We start from the raw sequence: 24,677 nt of genomic DNA on the forward strand, positions 1-24,677 counted from the left end.
TAAGTTAAAATGTCAGCAGTACAGACAGTGCTTCTTAGATGAGACATGCCACAAGCAAAGATTCTTTAATAGCGTATTGCAACTGCTGTTGTATTTTCAACAGTTCTAATTGCTGTGTGTTCAATTTGTTCCTTTATGTAGAAGTAATAGGGGAAGTTGGTGCAACTTAACTTTGAAATTGCTTCTTTTCCTGTTAGAACCTGCCAAGGATTGTTCTCAAAACTAAGCAGGTTTCTTTAGATGTTCTCACTGCAAATAGAACTGGTTAGGGTTGCATATTGGCAAAACTAAACCTGTTTTATTTCAGTGTTTGTTTTTCCTTTTTGTTTCCCCATGCACTACAGCAAATCAGTCAACATCAGGAGCATTTTATTCAGATGTTAAATGAGCCAGTCCAAGAGTCTGGTCAAGGAGGAGGTGGTGGTGGTGGGGGCACTGGAGGAGTAGCAGAAGCTGGAAGTGGTCATATGAACTACATTCAAGTAACACCTCAGGAAAAAGAAGCTATAGAGCGGGTAAGCAGTTTCCATTTTGAAATGCTAATACTACTTGGCAGTTGCCTGTGTTGTGTTGACTTCAAAGGTCAGTGCTAGTTTAAGTTGGTGCCACCTTTAAAGTGGTATGTGAAGCTGATGTTACTACTGCTAACAGGTAAATTTGCAGTGTGACATCTGAAAGCTGATGTAGTCTTGATCTTAAGCAAATGCCCTCTGTGCCCTTCCTTTAAGGAACTTGTTTTCTGCCTCTTCTGAAATCTGCCATTTTAGAAAAGGCTTTTCAAGTAGTCAATACTGTAAATACTTACAATTGAATGTGATGTCCAGGCACCCACTAAATAAAATGGAGGGAAAGTCAAAATGGACCAGTGCCTTGAATCCCACTGTTAAGTGCAGTAATGGCTGCTGTAATTCATAGCGAGTGAACCGGTTTGTTCCTTAAAACTGATACCCAGGGCCATTAGACTAGCTCTGAGCTTTCATAGTTAAGCAGATTATTTGAAGTCGCTGCTTAACCCAGTTTGAAGTTTATTCAGTCAGTTGTAGGTCACTAAAATGCAAGTAAACATGCCTATAAACTGTTGCAGCTATGTAGACCTAAAGCAGTAAGTATTATATTCCTTTTTGTGGTGGTATACAGTAACTTATTTACACGTGCAGTAATTAAAGCTTTGGAAGAAACATTTCAGTACTGTATTTACCCAAATCCAACTTGACTTTGAATTTAAGACAACCTCCCAATAATTATAAACAATACCATGACAATTATAATTTTTGTTATTATTCTCCCTGTATTTTAATCTAGTTATTGGGAGTTTATCTTAAATTTGTGTTTGCCCCTCCCATCCTGCCGCTGCAGGCGGGAAGGGCGGGGGGGAGTAGGAAGCCTGACCCATGCTGTGTCATTCCCTTCACCTGCCACCACCCCCACCTACCCCATGCCTATACCCCCATCACTTGTCTCCACCAGTGCCTGCCCCCTGGCCTCTTACCCCGGCAACTCCCACCACTGCTTACCCTATGCAGTGACTTTGGTTCCAGCTCTGCCTCTGACTTTGAGTACAAAGAACACAGTGGCCCTGGTCAGGCAGTAGTAACAGCTACAGCTCCTCTGATGCTACACAATCCCTCCCACTGTGCAATCTCGCCCCCTGCTGTGTGCTCCCACCCTGCTATATGAGCCGCCCCAGCCAAGGACAACCAGCAGCTATGGTTTCAGCCCCAGAAACACAGCTACTGCCTGCTCCAAGCCATACATAAATCCAAGATAAGTTGTTTTTCCTCTTTCCCCCAGCCCCATGTTAACTGGGGGTGTGGGGGGAAGGAGAGGAGAGGTGAATCTTATTATGGATTTCAATAAATACAGGAGTTGTTATCAAACTTCATGAATAGAATGAAGCTGCATTAGCAAAGTTGGCACCACTTCGCTTAAATAACTTTTTAATATGCAGTAATTACCACTGCCTGGCAACAGACATATTAACTGTGCTTGCCAAATGGAAATATGGCTTTGCAGTAGTTGTAGGTGGGAGCCTTAAGGTGTAAAGTATCCATCTATTTTTACATCTCTTTCGGTAACTAGCCCTAAGGAAATTATAGCAATTCTCCTTTTGTAAACATCTGATTTTTGGATTTGTTCAGCAGCAGCTGCTTCAGTGCTGTTGTTCGATTGTTTCCTAGATCTGGCTGTCAAATAACATTTCCACAATAACTGTGGAAATGTTTTGTTCCCTTTCATGAAATAACTGAACTTTCTCAACCAATAAAACTTTGTCAAAACTTCCAGATTAACCCTCTAGAAAAGCTGGGAGATTGGTTAGACTTGGCTAGTAAAGAAATTGGTGTTAGTGCGCCTTTCTCCCTTTAGGACTGCTTGGCACACCCCAGTTCTAGTGGGGCCTAAATATTGTGCTGCCACTGGTACATGCACAATAATCTGTTAACAAATGTAATGGTTGTGAGCCAGGCAGCAGCAAGATCCAGTTGCATAGGCTGAGCGGGCCCCACTTATGTGTGTGAAATAGCTGCAGGCTGTTTTTTTCTGGGGCTTTTAAGAAAATCACAGGTTAGAAAGCATATAGGTGTGTTAACCTGATCGATTTAAACTGAAATGAAGACTTCTTCATAAAGTGTAGGCTAAATCTAGAACTGAGCTTTATCATTCAAACAAATCAAATGGTCCAGAAGTTACCAGCTTTTACAGCACCAACTGTTCTTGCCAGCTTGCCAGTTAAAATGAAATGCCCCTTTCAGGCAGACTAGCTCTGGAATCTGACTGTACTTGTACAGCAGTCTGGTACCTTTATCAAACTTTCATATTTAAAATGTGCCTAATGTCAAATGAATTTCTTCCACAGCAGTGCATGTATTGCTGATAAATTCTAATGCTGTCAACACCAGCCTTAGTGCTGTATTTTCTGGCATACAACCCTTCCCTCCCCCCCCCCCCCCCAATGCACCTGGTTTTCAGGAAGAGTGGAATGAAGGGAAACATGGACTAAATGAATGTAACCACCTTGTCCTGCTAATGGTAGCATGTACTCACAAGGCTAACAGAGCAGTCACCCTCTTGTATGCCCCTACTGCAGCCACCACCTAGTTTAATTGCCAGTAGCAAGCGAAAACATTGGCAGCCACATTTGCGGGGGAGCAATCTCCCATAGTAGTGCCACTAATTCCCTAGCTGCAGCATCTGCTCCAGCAACAGCTTGAGGGTGTCTCTAAGTGAAACGGGAGAAAGGGAAGGTAAATTTGTGTATGCTGGATAGAGCAGTGCATTGAGGTTGTGGGGCTCCCTAGATGTTGGCTGCGTTTTGTCACTAAAGACACCCCAACTTCTAGCAGCTGATTTTCAGAAAAAGGTGCATGTGGTATACAAGAAAGTACAGTATGGCTTTGATTAAAGTTAAACATGCAGAGAATGATTTATTAAATAATTGAATTTCCAATTGCCTGAGGAAAACAATTCAAAATCTCTAATAAGTGAAGAATCAAAAAATGGGAAACTTAACTGCAATTCTGTTTCAGCAAGCAGGTTGCTGAAGTGGCAATATCTTAGCACATTAAACACAAAGTATTAAGATACAAACTTGGTGGTTCTAAATTCATTTCTTTTTTTTAGTTAAAGGCATTAGGATTCCCTGAAGGACTTGTGATACAGGCGTATTTTGCTTGTGAGAAGAACGAAAACTTGGCTGCCAACTTCCTTCTACAACAGAACTTTGATGAAGATTGAAAGGGAGAGACTTTTTTATCTCACACTTCACACCAGTGCATTACACTAACTTTGTTCACTGGATTGTCTGGGATACTTGGGCTCATATCCACAGTACTAGGTGTATGGTATGGGGGGAGGGAGAAGAAAATATAGGAAACAAAGCAAGGATAAATAAAAGCATGTCTGCTTTAACGTAGCAGATGCAGCAAATCACACAGTGTAAAATATTATACAACCAAAAATCAGCTTCTGCAGGTATTTAGTTCCTTCTATAAACTGTAGGTTAACTTTTTTCTAGGTTTTCACTCTTACTGTACTAGTTCCAGAAATTTAGTGTAATGCCCTGCTTCATGTTTCTTTTTACTTAACAATGGTATTGGAAATAGCCTTTGCTACCTAGAATCTACAATCTGTATTTCATGGCAACACTGGATAATGGCTTTGTGAAATCTAAAAGATTTGAGCACCTGTAAACATAAATGCCAAAATATAGATGGTTATTTTGCTGCTTCAGATGTATTAAATTAGTGCAAAAAGCCCATTATTTCATGTTTAATGCTGGATTTTAAGAAAATATCAGTTTCTTCATATGAGAACCCGTTATTATTCTGTTGAAATTTCTTGATCATTGAATGAGAAGACCCCTTCTAACATGATTTAAGAAACTGTATACATACAGGCAGACTTATTTTCCTGTTTACATCTTTTCATTTGGGGAAAAATGATAGCTATCTAATTACTGTTTACTTCAATGTTATGTTGCAGTAAAGGTTTTAAAAACAATCATTGCATGTTTGGTTTTGATGTATCCCTCTTTGTGAACTTAGCACTCTTTTTGCCAGCGAAGAATATGTAAACTTGACTTCTCTCCATCCCAGTGAAACTTTATTTATTAAGCCAGATTCCACCCTTCTGCCTTTTTTTGTTCAAATTTGATCCAACAAATACAGCTGGAAATATATCTCAAAACCAGGTGTCTAATGTTTGTAATACCTTCACTTAATTTTTGCTTCCATCGTCTTTGGGAGCATTGAACCACTGTGAGGCTACTGGCATTATATTGCTTTCAAATAGACTGTAATGTTCCAAGAGCTTCCTTTTCAGTGAGGGAGTGTGTGTTTTTATTGCTCTATTGCAGGGAGGGGAGGATTTAGACCTTGAGAAATAAATGAACAGTCAAGTTACTGCTTCCCAAAAGATTATGCACACCTACTTTTCCTTCTGCTAAAAGTAAGCTCTAATTGTAGAATTCAGAGTCTTATTTCTTTTATATGCTATATAGCTAAGTCAACAAGTTTCCATGTAAGCATGTTTGGGTTGGTTGCCACAGATTTGTTAACTCTCTAGTGCTGAAGACTAAAATGACTTTTGGTTTCTCCTGAAGCCTCTTGTGCAACACATTCTCAGCATGGCAAGAGGATATGGTCTTGGGCACGTATCATCATGCTCCAGCAACCTGTCTCCCCTAATTGAAAAAGAATGAAAACATTTTATTTTTTTGGCCATAAAGTAGTTGTAATTCATCTTTCTAAAAAGCCTGTTTAAACTTAATTGTTCACATCCTTGGGGACATGGTCCTGAATAGAGCAGGGATTTCTTTTGTATGGAATATTTAGCGTGGTGATGGATCTTACTGTGGGTCACCATCAACCTAAATTGCATACCTTGGGGGAAAAAAATAGGGTGAGTTACATTTTTTTGATACCAGGACTTTATCTATTACAGGCCCTTAGTGCAGAGCAGCAACTTTCAGTGCTGAACATAATGGATTCCAGCAAGACAAAGGAAAGAGACAGCTGTTTGCATGCCTCTAGCCTTAGAAGTTGTTGCTGGCTTTTTGTTTTGTGTGTATTATTTGTGCAGATATCACTCTTCACTCTTAGACCTGTTGCATGACTATATAATGCCCGAATGCTAAGTATTTTAACTGTTGCAACAGTGTTGTAGCTTCCAGTATGGACCAGGAAACATCTCTGAACTTCTGTAACTTTTTTAAATTTCCCAAAATTTAACACAAATACTTAACCCATATTTGTGTGAAGTGTGTTGCAAAGACTTAAACAGGAGCCTCAATATTTGTTTCTTGATGACTGACTAGTATAGCTTAACAGCCATTTCTTTGCTTTTATAAAATTAAGTTAAAGTATATAGACAGTAAATAGCTTGATAAATACGTGAAAAAATACTAGCTCTGTGATACAAAATTATGCAGGTGCCCTCTGCTACACTACTTATAACAAACCAACACACGTCAAGCTCTGTAGAAGACTCCCAGAAACAAAACATCTCCACACTGTGAAAATAGTAGTCTTCTGTTATCGATAAGATCAATTAAAAGGAAAGGGAAATAAAATAACATTGGTCATGAGTATTCATGTATTAGTCGATTCCAGTTTGATTTTGAAGCATTTTCTGTTCTCGGTGTTTTTGAAATCCTGTGTTGAACTGAGGTAGAATACTCACAGTGCCACTATATCCAGGCTTTTCTGCACATAAATAGCTGTAGCCACTTGCAGGCTTGTGCATCAGGCAGGAAGATTTTGTAGTTGTAGTCTCAAGCCTTGCCAACAGCTCAGAAAATAAAACACCTCTTTTTCCCCCTCATTAATACAGCTGTTCTGATGCTGCCATTGGTGTAGTTTTTGGTGAAGGTCAGCTATAAGCACTGGTACCACACCAAAGAACTGCAGCACAACTTTTACTAGTCACACTCTGTATGTGCATTGTATGCTTGGCAGGGTGCGAGGGAATGCGTGATGCATTTGTCAGAGGAGCGCACTGCAAAATGCTCGTATCTTCATAGCCACAGCTGAAATAACTTATGTGAGGCTACTCTCAGCTACAAAGTTTGACCAGCAGAACTGTTGCTTTATGCTTGCAGCTTCTCTTTGGCAGGTTGCTCCCCCTCCCTTTCTGCCAGTTGTGTTAAGCTACACCTACTGAATGACATTCAGCTTATGCTGGCCTAAGGCTTGTAGAGATGATCTACAAGTTACTAAGGTCCCTTCAGCAGCAGCTGTCCTCCTGGGGTACATTTTATGCTTGGTCAACTTTGTCATGCTCAGTGGAGTTGTGCAAAGCTCCACGGATGGGAGGTGGTGGGTGCTGCTTGCTGACCCCAAAAACTTGTCCTCAGATGCAAAGCACCCATTTTTATGAGTGTCAAGGCCCTGAGCACTGTGGTTGTCTGTCCTCAAGGCCTTTATTACTCATGATTTATGCTGAAATTTTCAAAGGAAAAACTATGTGTTAAAGGCTTAGCAGCTTTCCTGTTTGTGGTTTAAACTTATCCTCATGTCCTCTGTGCTGTCATCTTTTAAATACTGTGAATTGTAATTCTTGTTTTAATTCAAAATTCTCTCTGACCGCGATAGCAGCCCAGAAGTTTAGATGCATGTTTCTCTTTCCACTCGTGGGAAGAGATTATTGCTTGGAAAAGAAAGATAAAGGCATACCAGTTCAGAATATATTCACTGTGATTTTGGGCAAGTTTTAAACATCAGTATTTGGTATGCAAGTTTGAATAAGATTAGGGCCATACAACTACATCCTTAGCTCATATAGTACTTCTGTTGGCTTCACTGGATGACTGATTTTACTCTGGTTAAGGCTCTGACCCATAGTGAATTTAGTGAGAAATAGTATTATGAGTATTTCATTCTGCCCTTCCTCCCTCTGTAGGAAGAGATTTTTACTCTTCAGGTGACTCAAAACTTGTGCTTACAGACTCCTTTAAACTCAGTAGAAACTAACCTGAGGGTGAAGGAGGAGAAATAAAACCCCTTTGTTCCAGGAAACATTTTCCCCCCTCTTTGGAGGGTGCTAGCCATGTTGCTCCTAAAATTGAATTGCATTTTTAGAGACTTAATCTTGAAGCAAATGTACAGTTATGGAGCAGTAGAGTGAAAAATTGTGTACACACACTATTTTTCAGTTATGGAGTAGCAAAGTGAAAAATTGTGTGTGGTTTTTCACTAGCTTCAGTCCCAGGTTGAGAGGACACCTACAAGAAAGGTTACTGACTTGGCTGCTGCAGCCTAGCTGCTAGGACTCCATTGTTCATGCTTATGCTGCAAATAGGAGAGCTGTCAAACAAATAACAACTGGCTGAAGAAAGGTAGTGGAGGAGAGGGAGTGGAAATTGAGACCCCTTTCCCATTTGAGTCCTGTGATTATACTGGATTGACAAGATGCACGGAGAAGGAGAATCAGAGAAGTGAGACAGAAGAGCTAAGGGGAGTCTACTCATTTGGAACAATACCTGGGAAGAGCAACAGCTTTCCAGTAACATTTCTGCACACTTTCCTGACTATTCAGATGAGATGCTGTAATAGCAGCAGTTACTTAAGAATACGGTACCAACATGCTGCTGCTACATGTATTGACTCTACTTGCTAAGGTAGGTTGAGAGAGGTAAAACATAAATTAGCCGAAAGCCTACTTTGTTGGATGCTGTGTGCTCTAGGTTAGTGTTGTAGGTTTGTGCTGATATAACTAGTTTCTGATTGTGCAACATGGGTGGGTACTAGCTCAGTGAGAAACAGTGGATGGGTATATTTATTCTGACAAGTGGACTTTTACTGCAACATAAACCTGTGGTTTTATTTAGATAGCTTCTCGCTGTGCAACGAACAGTAGTTTCTCATTTTAGGGCAAAGTGCTTTAGGACTAACAACCTCGGCTTAATGCCACTTTAGAACAATGGATCTAATGCCCGGCTTAATTAGCAGCACAATCTAAATACATTATTGCTTGTCACCCTTGCTTCTCTGTTTTGTTTCTGAGGCCCCCTTGTGATTCAGAACACATCTTGTATGTTGTCGATGCCTGGACATACAGCACCCAAATGACGATAAATATTTGAAGGCGTTGTTTCCTAAACCACCTCAGCACCCAGCAGCAGCAGATTGTTAGATGACTTAATCCTCTGTAGGCTTCTTGCTGGCAGTTGTGCTAAGATGTGCGTAATAGTGTTAGTGTAAATACTGAATGCCGTAGCAGAGGGGCGTCCTTGGGATTTCTGTTGACTGAGATAACAAGGATTTCAGAGGAGATAGGCTAGGAATAATCACACATCAAATAGGTTTTATGCCAGCTACCAAGCAGATTTATTTTGACAACGTAGGGGATAGTTTCACTGCTGTCTGTGTAATTTGAAATATGTGAATCCTAAATACTACAGCAGCCAAAGCAGGGGTAGGTGGGACAGGTGAAATGACTAGTTCATACATGGGCTTATTTTTAGAACTGGCCAATATTTTCCAAGTTATCATTTTGATTTATATGAAAACAAAATTAATGACTTCCATCTTTCTCTCCCTCAACTCTTGGCTTTTTCCAACTGTGTAAAATGTCTGTGTATTATAGGAATGTAGTATCACTACCCATGGTTGGGAGCCCCTGGTGACTGCAGTATCCTGAGTTAACATTAGTGGGTATCTGGTCTTGGTTTGTGTAAAAGAGTGAGCGGGGGTGGGGGAGGAGAGGCACTGCCATGGGCTACAAGCTTTTGTAGGGTTATTTCAAATCTGTAATTTTCTAGTGAAGAAAATTTTAAGAGTGAAGTCGTACTGAAGGGTGTTGTGGCTAGGAGAGATCAATAAAAGACCCTCAGAGAGGTAGACGTCTGTCACTGTATACAAGCATTCTATTTTCAATGTCTACTCATTGCCTAAGCTGCGTCTGTCTGCCTGCTTGGCTCTGCTTTGAGGATGAAAACAGGTAAGACAGTATTTTGCCATCATTGTGCAGTGGTAGTAATCAGAAATAGTTTTAATTGTCACTGCACCTCACCCCACGCTGGTCTGGTATCTTCAATTCTTCCACCACCTTTGCTGTTTGCATTGAGTAGGGATAGAAAACCTGGGTAAGATGCTACATTTCATGAGTAATGCTTATTGCTTGTTTTATGGTGCTCCCTGCGCATTATGCACAACATACTGCATTCACCCTTGGCAATTCAAAGGGTCATGCAGACCACAGAGGGACCCATAAAGTGCAGTTCATTTGGAGAATTCTGATGGGAGGATGCAATATATCTAATGGCTGTAACGCATGACCTGCTGGCGCTTTCCTTAAAGTCCAAATTGTGCTTTCTAAGATGATGTAACAATGGTGAGGAACACTTAGTGGCAGAAGAGCTGCAGGGTTTGGATAAGAAGTGCTCAAAATGTAGGAAATGGAGCCCTAAATTGGAAACTGGTTTTTGCAATGCCCATCAGGTAACGAATGACTCATTGCTAAATGTGGGTGTGGAATTGTTGATGCACCCAAGTGTCAGAAGAGTTCTGTTTTATCAGAGGTAATGTCCCTCAGAATAGAAACCGTCTCCAAGAAGCAAGTAAAGACAAGACTCCATCCCCTCACCATGCTCCTAACTTAGTTCATTTATAGACCTATTTCATCCATAACCAGATTGGTGTTAGAAATTAGCAGCTAATTGGCATTCCCAAAAGGGCAGTACAGTAACTTAGTTGCTGCTTTATGAAGTGCAAAGTTCCACTAACTTGCTCTTCCAAGTGCCTTCTGTGCGAAAGGAAAGGGATCTCAGGTGCCTGAGAGCAACTCATAGTCTGTCATACTGACTGTCATCTAGTAGGATGGTGCAGACATATCCTACTTTGGCCCATGAGAATGGTGGTTGGAAGGGGGGGCAGTGCTTGCAAGCTCAGCAGTTCAAGTGCTAGAGATGCATTCAAAACCAAAAAGGGTCATATCTTTCTTTCCATCAAAAAGATCAACATGGAAAGAGGAGGGGTAGTTGGAAGGGAGATCCATATGGAAGAGGAAGGAATAGGAGCTTCATTGACTCCTGATTTAGTGAAAACCCTTACCCATCAGTGTGGAAGGACAGTTTTTGCAAACAGGACAGGGATGGAAGAATGCACAAGACAATGCTGAGTACACCAGCATTTGCCACAACTCCATCCTCATGGGAGGCTTCTTGTCCTACCTCACTGAGTAGAGGGTGAGCTGTTTGATGCTGTCTAGGGGAGAACAGCACATCATGCTCCTCACTAAGAAAGGGTGTGAAATAAGCAGTATCTTGGGGGTTAAAATGAAATAGGATAAGAAAAATGGGATTGGTTGCAGCATCTTCCGGGGCATAGGAAGGCTTAGTGCCATTTTCAGCATTTCAATGCTCTTGCACTGTCTTAGAGCACTTAGTGAAGGAAATACCTCATTTCAAGTGTTAATTAGCTCCTGCTCGTTTTCTGGAAGTCCACTGGGTATTTAAAATCACTTATTGGATGCAAGTGTGGAGGAAGAGAGGAGTGTTTGCATGAACATAAATATAAGGGTAGGTGATGGTATGGCAATACAACCGCTAGATCACTTAGCCCTTGCCTTCTGCCTGATTTGAAGCTAATGCAGCTAATGACCTCTGCTCATTAGAGTATTGCCCATAAGCAGAGAAGCTGCAAGTTCATTATGCAGCTCCTTCCAAATTAAATATAGGAAAAACCTTTGTATCGTATGCCTATGCCTCTTATGTTTATGTATTACAGAAAAAAGGGCTTTAGGGGAATATTTAAAGAGCTTTTTAGTGAGCCTGTTTTTATATAGTTTGTCCTGTTAGCCTAGCTGCCTTTAGTTACTGATATAAATGCATAGGGCTCACTGAGAGGGGGAAATATTGCCCATTACCAAAAATAGTGTTTCTTTGCATTAATAGTATGGCTTTAAGGTTTGATGTTTTCAGGTGCTGTGTCAGATTGAGGATCTGAGAATCATCTAGTGGTACAAAGCATATTTTCTAGCCCTGCAGAGTCCTGAGAAATGAGGCTCTAAAAACCAGTCTCTCTATGGAAAAGTTCCAAGGCTGTCTTGCTTGTTTTGGGCCATAGGCCAGGGTAGTTTGGGCAATGGAAGACAATTCCACATTTGGGGAAAGACATTCCTGTGTGATTACTAATCTGTTTTGAAAAACCTGCTCTCTGAATCTGCTGCAGAGATTGGAATGTTAAATCAAGTCCCAGAAGAGCTAAACCAGTGTACAGGTGAGGTGGTTAGTGATGGATAATAACTTATATTTAGTTTCTATCTGATACATTATCAGTTTATCACATGGAAATGACCTCAACTATGGGTTTGGGTATATAAACATTTGAAAACATCAAAATTGGACCTGCATTCCTATTTTCCATGAGGAGTGACATATGCTTGCAGTTGACATTATAGAGAAAAGAGATTTGAATGCATTTTTGGTATCTTTATGGTGTGTGCTGGTTTGTGTGTGTAATGTTATTCCAAATATGAGTGTATAAATACAAGTACAAATCTTAGCATGTGATTTCTGGGGAAGAGGGAAGGAAATGGGAACACAATATTGCACATCTGGATGAAAGTGAAACATGATTGTTTTCTCAGCTTTAAGCAAAGGAAATATGAACATGTGATTGAACAGATCTGAGCAAGTTAAATATTCCTAGAGGCTAGTAGTCCTCTTCTAATGAATTGATTCTTCTGCAGGAAGTAGTGATTGATGAAGTGTTCATGCCTGGGGGTAGGGGGCCTGTACTACCAACATTGTTTTAAGGGTAGGGAAGCCCTGTCATGTGCAGCTTGCCTGGTGAGCAGCCTCCAGCTGTGCTACAGGGAAGGGAAGAGGAAAGAGGAGAAGTTGGCACTAGCTAGAGACAAGGAGACAAGACTGGTGGACATTGGTAAGGACTGGGACAAGGCAGGAGGGGTGCTGGAAGTTGATTTGGTTTGGGAGGTAGACTGAAGATACAGCTTGGAAAAGAACTTGAGGATGAAAACAGACTGGGGATGGGGATTTATTCATGGACACTGATGCAGGGATGGGAAGTTGGATTAGTGAAGATAGGGACAGAAGTAGCATTTGGGCAGAAACAGAAGGTTCTGTCACCGTGCACTTTCTGTTCCAGAAATGGAGCCCAAAGCGTTGGTGTTTTACCATCCCTCTACTCTCAGCAAATAGCTGAGAGGCTCCCCCCCCCCCACCCCACACACACACACACACACACACACTAGTGGCTGGTCATACAGCAGCACATGCTACTACTGCTCTCTCTCAACTTAATGCAAGTAGGAGAAGCCTATGGTTGATCTAATGGTTCCAACCCCATTGGTGGACCATGTAGGGGAAGTATGAATCTGTCATGTAGTTTCTGCTTTTCAGTTTGCTATTGGAGAAATGCACCATGGAATTGTATAACTTAAGATTTTTCATAACACATATATACAGAATGCGACCAAATATATGGGCAACCTTTGTTCTGTCATTTTCTAAGTGTTTGCATATGTGACATTTTGGAGCAGACTCGAACTAAATTTCCACACTTCTTATTTTTTTTAATTGAAAGAGACTGTCCAGTGTTTGGTATGGGTCTGATTCTGCTGCCTTTATGTGCAGTAACACTGTGCCACCTTAGGAATCCTGTAGAAATTAATGAAACCTAAAGGCCTCAGTCAGTTGCCCGTTAAGATGATGTGAAGATCCCCTCACATGATATCAGTACCGGTTGTGTTCAGCCTTAATTGTAGAGAAAATTACCACTGTGAGGAAATGTAGCAGAATCAGGCACAACATGATTTAGCAATTCTTGAAGTGATGCTCCGATCACAGCTTACAAACAGCATGAGTCTCTCTACAACTTACCAGCTGCTCTCCAGGTAGTGTACTTTTTTTAAAAAACATGTGCATATGATCTGTTTTTCCCATAGTCATGAATAATTAGACTTGGCAGAATTCAATTTTAAAAATAATTAATTTCAATGGCTAAAATCAATATTTATTTTTAAGCATTTGTTTTGCTTTTTATTGATTCAAATTTTCAGGATTACACAAAGTGGTATGGGGGGCAGACAATTTAGAAATGACAGTATAGTGTCAAAGACATACAAAAACTAGAACTCTTGGTTCCAAAATGATACCTTTTATTAGACCAACTGGAAAATGGCAAGAAAATTGTCCTTTTCTGCAAGCTTTTGGGATCAAAGTCCCTTCGTCAGGCTCTGGGAAAAGTGTAGATGGTACAAGATGGTAAAACATAGGTAGGAAATAAACTTAATTTTGTATAGCGTTAAAAGTTTTATAAAATTACATGTAAATATCCATACATCGAGCAATCATGCCAGCTTTAAATCGTTCTGTTCGTTCATTAGGAAAGAGCTGGTTGGGCAGGAACCAGAAGAGGAGAGAAGTGGCACTCCCAGAGCTGTGGGAACACAGGAACAGGCAGTGGCCATCCTTGGCCTCCTTGGGCTTAGCTGGCCCAGCCTAGGCAGAGCCCTGCTGCCATTGGGAGAGACGGGAATATCCTTCCCCTTCGGGCTTTGGGTAGGGGTGTTTAAGTAGCCTGCTACCTCCCTCCAACTGGCTTCAGGAGCAGCTAATTAATTGCTTAATTAATGAGTCATTGGGCTGCCCATTGTTTTCCTCTTTAACATCTCTTCTCTCTGTCTCTTTCTCCACTGTCCAGTAAGGGTAAGGATTCCCTGTTACAGTCCCCTTTCTACACATTTTGATTATTTGATTAAAAATTGAATCCTGCCAAGCCTATGAATAATACAGTGCATGTAAGACATGATGTACTAACACTAACTTGGTGTTTCTTAACCTTTTTAGACTTGAGGTACCCCTTGGAAAAATGCTAGCTCCTAGTTTGCACTTGTTTATATGCGATACAGGAAACTAATACAGCAGTTTTTCTGTTGCAAAGAACTCAGAAAAACCACAGCAAGTCAGACCCTATTTAATGCTGTGGATACCTATTTGAAATTTCTAGGTTTATCTTGTGGAAAAGGATATTTTTGCAATTTCTCAGTTGGTTTAATAAAAGGTATCATTTGGGAACCAAGAGTTCTAGATTTTTATATTTCTATTGGGTTTATCTTGTGATTCATGTTTGTGCACACAAGAATGCTTACCTTACGTGGTAGCCCAGGGGCACCTTTTGAAAGGATCTCAAGGCACCCTGAGGTACTGCAAGCACCCAGGTTGAAAATCACTACACTAATGTAGTGTGTAGGCTTTTTTGAATTGGCGTCTTTGCCACGATCACCTTGGGTTGTGTATGGTGGTGTGGCTTTTTTATGCTGACCCATTCACATGGCTCCCAAGCCACTTAGGATGAAGTGTCACTGTTCTACAGCATAGTATACTGAAATCAGCAAACTCTTCTCTCTAGTAATGATATGGAATAACTGGAATAATTATGCTAAAATGCGACGGGGTGCTCTTATGGAACTGGAATGTCAAGGACTGTCAACTAAAATTATTTGTGTCCTTCCTAAACCAGGCCCTAAACAAATTCCCTACTCCATACATGCATTTTCAGCAGCCTTATTTCCACAGTTTTTCACTGTTCCTTTTCTCTCTTCTATCAGCACACCATTGAATATAGATCACTGACTGCTTTTTTCTTGGAGAAAGGTTTTTGTTGAAAAGCATCTTTTTTTCCTGCAATGATTTTTGGTATGGAAAATCTATGTTTACTTGATCAAACAAAAATAATTGTTTCCAGAGTTTTGGTTTCTTTACTATTTCCCTCTTCATTTATCAGTAGCAAAGGGAGGAAGAGGCAGAGACGGGGGAAGAAAGGAAAAGGGAATTAGAGAAGAAAGATGCACATGAAATAATAGTACGTACCTCAGAAAATGTCAATACATTTTAAAGATAAAGTTCTGATACACCTGAGCAGTTTATTTCTTGATGAAATGCCTCCAAACAACATTATTTGCAAAAAAAAACATTCAAATGTACTGCCAATGCCCTGTGCTCACATTCTTCCTTGGGGATTGGGTTCCCATAATGTACTGTGGCTATTTGTCTCCCAGGGGCTCAGTGGTGCACCAGCTCTTCTTACCAAGAAGACATTGTGGCTCATAAGAGATGTAATCCACCAGGAAGCATGGTCTGCAAAAAGGAAAAGGAACATGAGATTCCTGAAAAACATTTCCCATGAAGCACTGCTACCCTATTTTAGAATGGAAATGGCTTTTAGACAAAATAATGTAAATAGAAACAGTTTTCAGGGCAGGGGAAGGATGGGGCAGAGATCTAAGCCTGACCAACTCTGATAACAGCAACCTCATTTGAAGTGAAAGTCTAGAAAATAAAGCAAGATTTACTATGCCCATTCCTCATGAACACATATAACTCGAAACAAGTCCTGCTTCCTTCCATTGTCTCTCCCCTCCACAATTCCTTCTGCTAGCTTCTAATGGCCCTACTTGAGAGCCAGAGCCTCCACATTTTTTTTTTACTGCCTTCAGTGGAAACGTGAGAGCTCTGTACCTTTGAGAATCAGGCCAGTCACCCAGGATCTCTCGGGGAGATTAGCAGGCAGGAGGCCAAATGCCATCTTTCAACAGCAAGAGAAGTGTGATTGTTCTTTGGATGTGCTTTTTACTAAAGTGTGCCCTGTCACTTTAAGGTTATACTGAATTGTATTCTTTTCAACATCATTAAAACACTGGACAATTAATCTTTGTTAAATGGAAAATGACAGCATGGAAAGGAATTTTTATTTGGAATCTTCTATGAGGGTATTAAAGAAACAAGCCATTAAATGGCCATCTCCTATTAATTAAGAGCAGACTGGAAACATTTTGCACCCTGGAACTGAAGACAAAGATGAAAGGAACTAAAAACAGAGCTTAGCAGGGAAAGATTTCTGTTCAATGTGTTTGATTTCATAGTTCCTCATGGACCTAGTCCAAAAGTTACCAATACTCCACACTGACTTAGCATCACCTCCTAGATTTGAAGGGCAGATGCCACCGTTAGCATCATTTACTGCAGTGTTCAAAATAACAGCACAATAGCTCCTTCACCACGTCCGTGCGTTCAGTTGGTGCTCACACCCACTGCTGGAATTCCTTTACATCAGAAATAATGATGATGCTGGAGTTACAGAAACATAATTTCAATGGATGGATTTCACAGCATTTTAAACTCTGAATAACCATATTGTATATTCTTTATTTTGGTTTTTGCCACACCTTGAATCCCACATTTCAGCATTAGCAGATTGAGAGGTTAGTAGTGACACAGAAACCATTCACATACCTGACAACTGGGTAAACATCAAATGCCATATTATACAGGAGTTTCTGACAGTAAACCAAACACTAATGAAATCGCTGAGGTTTCCTATGCACTTACAATGTGTTTTGTGTTGTGCAGGACTCCAAGTTACATGCAGGTGGGAAGGCAATAAAGCTGTTCATTAAACTAGTTCTAAAACTGCTTTGTAGACTGCTTGTGGTTGAAAGAAGTTTTGCCTTCCCTTTTTGTTAATACCTTTTAACAAAGAGCTAAAATATATGAGCTACTGTCTTACACAGTACAGTGCCCAGCTCTTATATAATTATCATCTTGGTCTCAGTGTTTTACAGCTATCCCCATTTTAGGGCTGGGGAAACTAGGCTGGAGTATTGCTTCTGTATAAGCAATTGCTGTCATTGCTATGTGGATGTGAAGTGACTGTGCATAGGCAGGAGATACCCATGAGAGTAATCTTTTTGTTCAGCCATGGCCTTACCCTGTGAAAGCATCTGAGATCCTCCACATTAAAAAAACAAAAAACAAAACAACAACCCAAAGAAACCAGTTGGCTGATTTGAACCTAACTCTTATTAGTTTATTTTAAAAATATTCTACATATTACAACTTACTGTAACTACTACAGTCTTCCAGATGAAGAAATTAGGGTACTATGGGATTTTTTTAAGGCTGTAGCCCTCCTATAGGAATACTTGATAGAGTTTCAATTAATCCATAATGATTAGATTAATATGATTCCTTCCTGGGCTTCTCCTGGGGCAGCTGAGTGACACACCATTTCACTATAGCTCTAAAGCAATAAGTGAGATGTTAAAAGGCACTACTGACTTAAAGCACTTGACGCCCTTCACATTGAATGGCCAACTTTTGCAAAATCTATCATTTGGGCTGTTGAAAATTCCCACTGTGCTTTCATTACCCTGTCTACGTGGCTGGGGGTACCCTTGTTGCATATTGTTATATGGTCATCATGAAGATCCAGAGTTATGCTGAATGACAAGAGCAGTCTTGGATATAATAGGAACCCAGCATCCAGACAATCTCTAACTATTATTGCTCAGGAAGAGATCAAATGCTAGGGCAGATTATTCTATGTCTGCATATGTCTGGGTTCTTATACCTTTGACACAGCTGGTCCTGGTCACTGTCTTCAACCTGATTCAATATGTCAGCACTCTTTCACAAGCCTATTTTGAAATGTCTGTAACAACAACAAAAAAACCTTTATAAAAGTGTTCCATGCAGTGTTCAAGTGCCCTCTGAGACGAAACAGAGAATGACATATGTGGTATAATTAAATTTCAGTCAGGCACATTTTCTAGCTCACCATGTTAACCATTCTGCAGCTTTTTTCAGCATATAATACCTGTGTGTTACAGATGTTTCAGTAGTCTTCACAATGGTTTGCTGGATGCGGAAAGAGGTTCACACTGAAAGAAGTTCCCGACTTTCCCCAGAACATGTCGGGGGGGGGAAGTACATACTGGAACACAAAACGACTTGTAAGATCCCATTTCTGAGGTTCCATTGACCTGCAAGCTCTGAAATAGTAACCTGAATGTAATAGCCTTGCACCAGCACTGGGAAACATGAGAATGTTAAAAGCTTCCTTAGATCAGAACAGGGCATCACAGGCCAGATTTTAAGAATTAATCATTATGTAGTTAATTTGCACATGGAATTATAGGAATTGTTCAAACAAATTGGGTAATTGTACTAATGGGCCAGTAAGCTTCCATTTGGGTCTGTAATTATGGGATTTGGATACAAAATTGTGGTAACTATGTGTTAACATTAGAGCCCTGATCCTGCAAACACTTGCACATGTGCTTAACTTGCACCTGTGAGTTGTGCTTTGGACTCCAGAGAGGTTCTCGCATATGCCGGATGCATGCTTTCTCCAGGCTAGAGTCTCAGAATGTCATTACAGGCGCCTGGTTTTGCAATCAGGTCCTTGTTCTGTGTCCTGCATGTTCCAAGTGTGATAGTATCCCCCACAAATAAATATCCCTCCTTTATTTGCAGTTAATAAGAGATTTTACTGTGCGGTGTTTTCTGGGGATTAATGAGCAGTTAAAGTTAATAGTTTTTGACTGCATCTTTGGGGCAGAATATCCTAGCCAGTCATCAACTGTAGACGTATGAAATGGAAAAAGCATGTTAGTTCATATTGGTTTTCTCTTTGCTTGTGCAGTGTAGTTCTCTACATCCTTGTGTTTTATATTGCAATTTTTAAAATCTCAGGTAATTGCATTTACCTGCTCAACTCTTCAAGTTTGTAATAACAGGCTCCAGCAGCATAATGAGTTGGGGGCAAACAGGGAACCTATCCCAGGAACCGACATAGAAAAGGCACCCTAGTGTACTTCCTGCCAGCAAGCACTTCTCATTCTCTTGAGTGCAGAGGTGTAACTAGTAAGGTTTGCACCCCAGCATTGCCATCTCAGTTTGTAATGTGCATTTTTAGTAAAATATGGGTGAAACTAGACACAAACTACATGCCAGAATAAACAATCACAGAAAAAAGAAAAGATCAAGGGCAGAGACACTAGAAGACGAGGAGGAGAACGGTTCTCATAGAAAAAAAACCCGTTCCTTTCCTGACCTCGCAGTCCCTGTGGCCCAGGAAAATTTACAGGGCACCTTCAAAAGAGAGGCTGGGGAACAAAATTTTATTAGCTTACAGGACACTAAGAATCAAGGATTTAAAACAGACCTTGATTTAATGGCCCATTGTACTCTACCTGATCCCTGCTATTCTCTCGCTTTCCACAGGTGAAAAGGACTCTCTTGAATGGTTTGCTCTTCCACTTACCAGGTTACCCATAGGTTACTACTTTTCTCTTGTCTGTTAGTGATCCGATTAATACCTCTTCTATCCTGTTTTTATTTACCTATGGTATTTGTTCTCTCTGCTTTTTTCTCAGAGATCTGAGAAGGGAACCATGGCATGAAAAAGTTTGTTTACATCCCTCCCGACTATATAGTTGGTCCAATAAAGATATCACTTGCTAAAATCCTTACTGCTTGTATTTTTAGTAATTTTTAGTATTTTTGGTAATTCATTTTAGCGGAAAGTACTATTGTCACTATTAACAGGTGGAAGACTAAGGCAGGGAAGGAAAATGGGTTGGGTTTTTAAAGGTACACAGATACTTGAAGAGATGTGCATAAATCAGATACCCCTGCTGTTGCAGTTGTAAGTCAATCCTGCATATAAATAATAGTCTTCAGCTTTCTGAAAGACTGCCATAAAGAAGAGGGAGAACAGCTTTTCCTCCTCACTGCCCATCAGGATTTAGAATCACTTTTTTCAGCACCTAAACACCTGACCCAAAGTGACTTAGTCTGAAAGTCTGGCAAAGCAGGGAGTTGAACTCATGTCTCCCAGGTCATTAACTGATAACCAGAAACCGGACCATCCTTGCTTCTCTGAGCCTTTTCACTTTCTTCATGTGCTTTTTTTTTTTTTTCCAGTCAGTGTTTCCTCACTTGAAGGCAGTATTCTAGGCCTGGTCACAAGAGCCACATGGAGACATGCTATATGACATGATGCTTTTGTTTGTATAACTGGGGATGGCCTTTGCTTTTTTAGAATGCATTGGTTAAACAGTCTTTTGTCATCTCTTTCCCCCAAATAATCCACTTCTTGTTCACCATATCACACAACTACATGTAGGTTTGGCTTCAGGATTTAAGAAAGTATTGGAAAGACTGTAATTCCACATCAAGCCCAAATTTAACTGTTTGGCAGTTTGCATAAAAAGTGTGTGTGTGTACACACGTGAGAGAGATTTCTAGGTCATTCCAAGCTACCAGTAGCAGAAGGACACCTAGCTACTTGTCCTATTCAATCCTACCTACAAAGAGATATGCATAAATCAGATACCCCTGTTGTTGCAATTATAAATCAATCCTACATATAAATCATCATAGTCTTCAGGTATCGGAAGCACTGCCATAAAGAAGAGGGAGAACAACTTTTCCTCCTTGCTGCAGAGTTTAGGATGTGTAGGAATGGCTTGAAATTGCAGCAAACTAGGTTTAGATTGGATATCAGGAAAAAAATTGTGCGCTATTACAACAGTGAGGTGGTGGAATGGGCTGCCTTGGGAGCTTATAGAATCGTCTTCACTGGAGGTGTTCAAGAAGTGATGGATTAGCATTGACAGAGGTGTTGCTGTACAGCTATGCGTCCAGGGCAGCCATGCGATGCCGGTGGCAGTGTAGTATTAACCCAATGTATTGCGTTTACCCCAATCCAAGACAACCTTGAATTTAAGACAACCCCCCAAACAATTAGATTTTCTACATAGCAAATTAAATTTGCCCTGTATAGAGTCTAATTATTGGAGGACCATCCTAAATTTCCTTCTGCCCCCCGCCATCCCTCTGTCCACCCACACTGTTGCAACAGGGAAAGCAGTGGCAAGGGAGCAGGTGGAGGGGGAACAGTGGAGGGCAGGTGGTAGTTGGGCAGTGAGGGGAGTCAAGCAGCTTGCCTTCTGTCCCCTCCCCCTGCTTGCCCACTCTGCTGCCTGCCCTTCTAGCTTCTGCACTCCCTGCAGCCCTGGCCCCCTTCCCTCCCCTCCCCTCCCCTCCCCTCCCCTCCTCTCATTCCCCCTCCCTTGCAGCCTCTGCTTCCAGATTGCAGGGCCTGGTTCTTATGAGGAACTTCAACTACCAGGACATCTGCTTGGAGAGAAACTCAGCAGTACACAAGCAATCCAACAAACTCACAGAGTGTGTTGGGAATAACTTTGATACACATGGTAGAGAGGCCAACCAAGGAAAGCTCTCCTCAACTTGCTCAGAAACAGGGGGCGATTGGTTAAGAATGTGAAGGTGGAAAGTACGTAGAGTGACAATGACCATGAAATTATAAGAATTTAAGCTCTTACAGGAAAGTGGTAGGCAGGATCCCCTGGGAGGCAAGTCTGAGGGGAAAGGGAGTCCAGGAGAGCTGACTGTATTTTAAAGCGGCTCTTTTAAGCTTGGAATCAAGCTATCCCAATGCAACAGAACAGTGGGAAGTGCAACAGAAGACCAGCCTGGCTAGACAGCAATCTCTTCAGTGAGCTGAAACTTAAAAATGAAGCCTACACAAAGAGAAAACTTTGTCAGATTACTAGAGAAGGGTATAAGAGTATTGCATGGGTGTCCAGGGAGAACATTAGAAAGGCCAAGGCATGATCTGAGATGCAACTGGCAAGGGTCATAAGAAGTCAGAAAAATGGGATTCTACACAAATGTCAAGAGGAAGAGGAAGACCAGAGAAACCATGGGTCCGTTATGGAATGCGTACGGCAATCTATTTACAAATGATGCAGAGATGTTTGAAGTATTTAATGCTTTTTTTTTTTTTACTTAAGTCTTCACAAATAGAGCAGCTATCAAATGACAAGTGCAGTTGCCATTAAAGATAGGGAAGGAGTCAAACAGCTTAGAGTAAGGGCAGAACAAGTTAGGGATTACTTAGAGAAGTCAGATGCTCTCGAGTCAACAGGTCCAGATGGAATGCTCTTTAGGGCACTGAAGGATTTGGCTGGAGTATTTTCAGAGCCACTGGCTATCGTCTTTGAGAACTTGTGGGGTAGGATGAGGTTCTGAACAATTGGAAAAGGACAAGCATAGTGCCCTTCCTTAAAAAAAGGGAAGAAAGAGGATCTGTGGAATTACAGATTGGTCAGTCTGAGTTAGATACCTAGAAAAATTATGACAGTGGTTCCCAAAGAATGTGCCTTAGCACATTAGTGTGTCCTGTGAGTGGTGGAAGTGTGTCGAGAAAAATGATACTTTATCACTATCAGATCTGGTCATGACCTTTGGCCTATGGGGTTCCCCATGGGTCTGGAAATTTGGCAGTGTGGGAGTGGTGGCAATTAAAACTGCCACTGCTCCTCTGCTACCAAATTTCTAAGCCTGGCATGGTGGGATTGGGCCCTAGCTGCACTAGCCCTGCATGGTGGGAGCAGACCCATAGACTGGATCCATGCTGGACCAACCCAGCATTGCTCATCCAACCTGTAGGACCAAAGGGTTGGGCACAATTGTGTAATTCTTACATATATACACATATTTCTTTTCAGATGTAAGAAGAAAGCATGCTGCCAATTTTAATCCAGAAAAAAAATGTGCCTCAGTTAGCAAAAGTTTGAGAAACACTAGATTATGGAACAGGTCCTCAAGGAATCTATTGTGAAGCACCTAGAGGAGAACAAGGTGATCAGAAACAGCTAGCATGGATTCACCAGGAGCAAGTCATGCCTGACCAACTTGATTTCCCTTTATGATAAAGTGACAGGCTCTGTGGATGGAAAAAGAGCAGTGGACGTGATGCACCTTGACTTTAGCAAGGGTGTAGGTTGTAGCCGTGTTGGTCTAAGGACATAGGCAGACAAGGTTCCTTGGGTGAATTTGATAGCTTTTGGTCTAATAAAAGATATCAAATTCACCCAAGGAACCTTGTTTGACTTTAGCAATGCTTTTGATACCATATCCCACAACTTTCTCATTAAGCTAAGGAAATACAGACTAGATGAGAGTACTGTAGAGTGGATACATAACTGGTTGGATTATCTTGCTCAGTGAGTAGCCATCAATGTCTGTGTCTAGCAGGGAGGTGGTATCAAGTGGGTTTCCCCAGGAGTCTGTCCTGGGTCTGGTACTGTTTAATGTTTTCATCAGTGAGTTGTATGATTGGATCAAGTGCACACTGAGAAAAGTTGCAATCAACACCAAGTTGGGTGGAGTTACAGACACTCTGGAGTGTAGGGTTTGGATCCAGAATGACCTGAATAGACTGAAAAAATGGTATACAATCAACCAGATGAAATTCAACAAGGGCAGGTGCAATGTTCTGCACTTGGGAATAATTGCATGCACACATACAGACTGAGTAATGACTGGCTAGGCAACAGTACTGCAGAGAAGGAATTGGGGGGGGGGGGGGGGGGGGGGGGGGACCATAAATTGAATATGAGCCAACAGTGTGCTCTTGTGGCAGAAAAGGCCAACAGTATACTGGGCACATCTACCTGTTCATTAATTTGCTGGAGTTACTTTGCATTACGTTTAGTACTTGATTAACCATGTACTAAATCAATGCACGGTAACTTCACACTACTGCCCAGTAGCACCAGTGCATGGGTTTTTAATGAGGCTTATGCGCAGTAGCCTAATACTACTGCACAGTAGTGTATTAGCATGGTTTTTGCCAGGCATGCTACTGAGCACTGTTATTAGGCTACTGTACAGTTAGTGTCACATATAGAAGTGTCCACTGGGTAGTATAACAAGAGTGTCACTCGCAAATCAAAGGAAGTGATCCTTCTACTTTATTCAGCATTGCTGAGGCCCCTCCTAGAGCAGCATGTCCAGTTTTGGGCCTCACACTTCCAGAAGGATGTGGACAAATTGGAAAGAGTTGAGTGAAAAGCAACAAAATGATTAGAGGCCTGGGAAGCATGACTTATGAGAAAAGGCTGAAGAACTAGGATTATTTAGTCTGGAGAAGAGAAGACTCAGGGCAGGGGGGGATAGGGATTTGATAACAGTCTTCAAATACCTGAAGGGTGAGTACAGATTGGTTGGAGATGGGCTTTTCTCTGTGACTGCAGGGGACAGGATTAGGAGCAAATGACTCAGAAAGAGGTTTAAATTGGAATGCAAGGAAGTTTTGGGAATTGTATAAAAAGATGCAAAGGAAGCTGAAGATGAGGATCTAGCTGACAGTGGTAAGAGAAGTGCCATTATATGGAGAAATCAGAAGGAAGGATGAAAGGGCACTTGAGTGACCTGAAGTGAGGTTGCTAAGGTGGATATTAGGTGTTTCACTGACAAAGGACATTAGGAAATAATTGTGTGTAAGGAATGTTCTTGAGAAAGCCGGGAAGGCCAGACTGTTATGGCTTAGGCAGATTTTTTT

General features: G+C 41.2%; 1 protein-coding gene across 4 annotated transcripts in view; it reads left to right on the plus strand.

Annotated features, from left to right (window-relative positions):
- The window catches only part of RAD23B (RAD23 homolog B, nucleotide excision repair protein), a 56,778-nt gene extending 52,083 nt beyond the window's left edge, over positions 1-4,695 (plus strand). For 3 of the 4 annotated variants that reach the window (XM_025202817.1, XM_025202827.1, XM_025202835.1), the window contains exons 9-10: positions 327-515; positions 3,619-4,695. In XM_025202817.1, the coding sequence (XP_025058602.1) occupies positions 327-515; positions 3,619-3,732 (303 nt within the window). In that variant the 3' untranslated portion in view covers positions 3,733-4,695. The remainder of the gene's footprint in view (positions 1-326; positions 516-3,618) is intronic. The other variant, XM_014519624.2, reaches the window with a different exon arrangement.
- Positions 4,696-24,677: the final 19,982 nt, after the last annotated feature.

Source organism: Alligator sinensis, unplaced genomic scaffold (assembly GCF_000455745.1).
Source record: "Alligator sinensis unplaced genomic scaffold, ASM45574v1 scaffold560_1, whole genome shotgun sequence".
NCBI lineage: Eukaryota > Metazoa > Chordata > Crocodylia > Alligatoridae > Alligator > Alligator sinensis.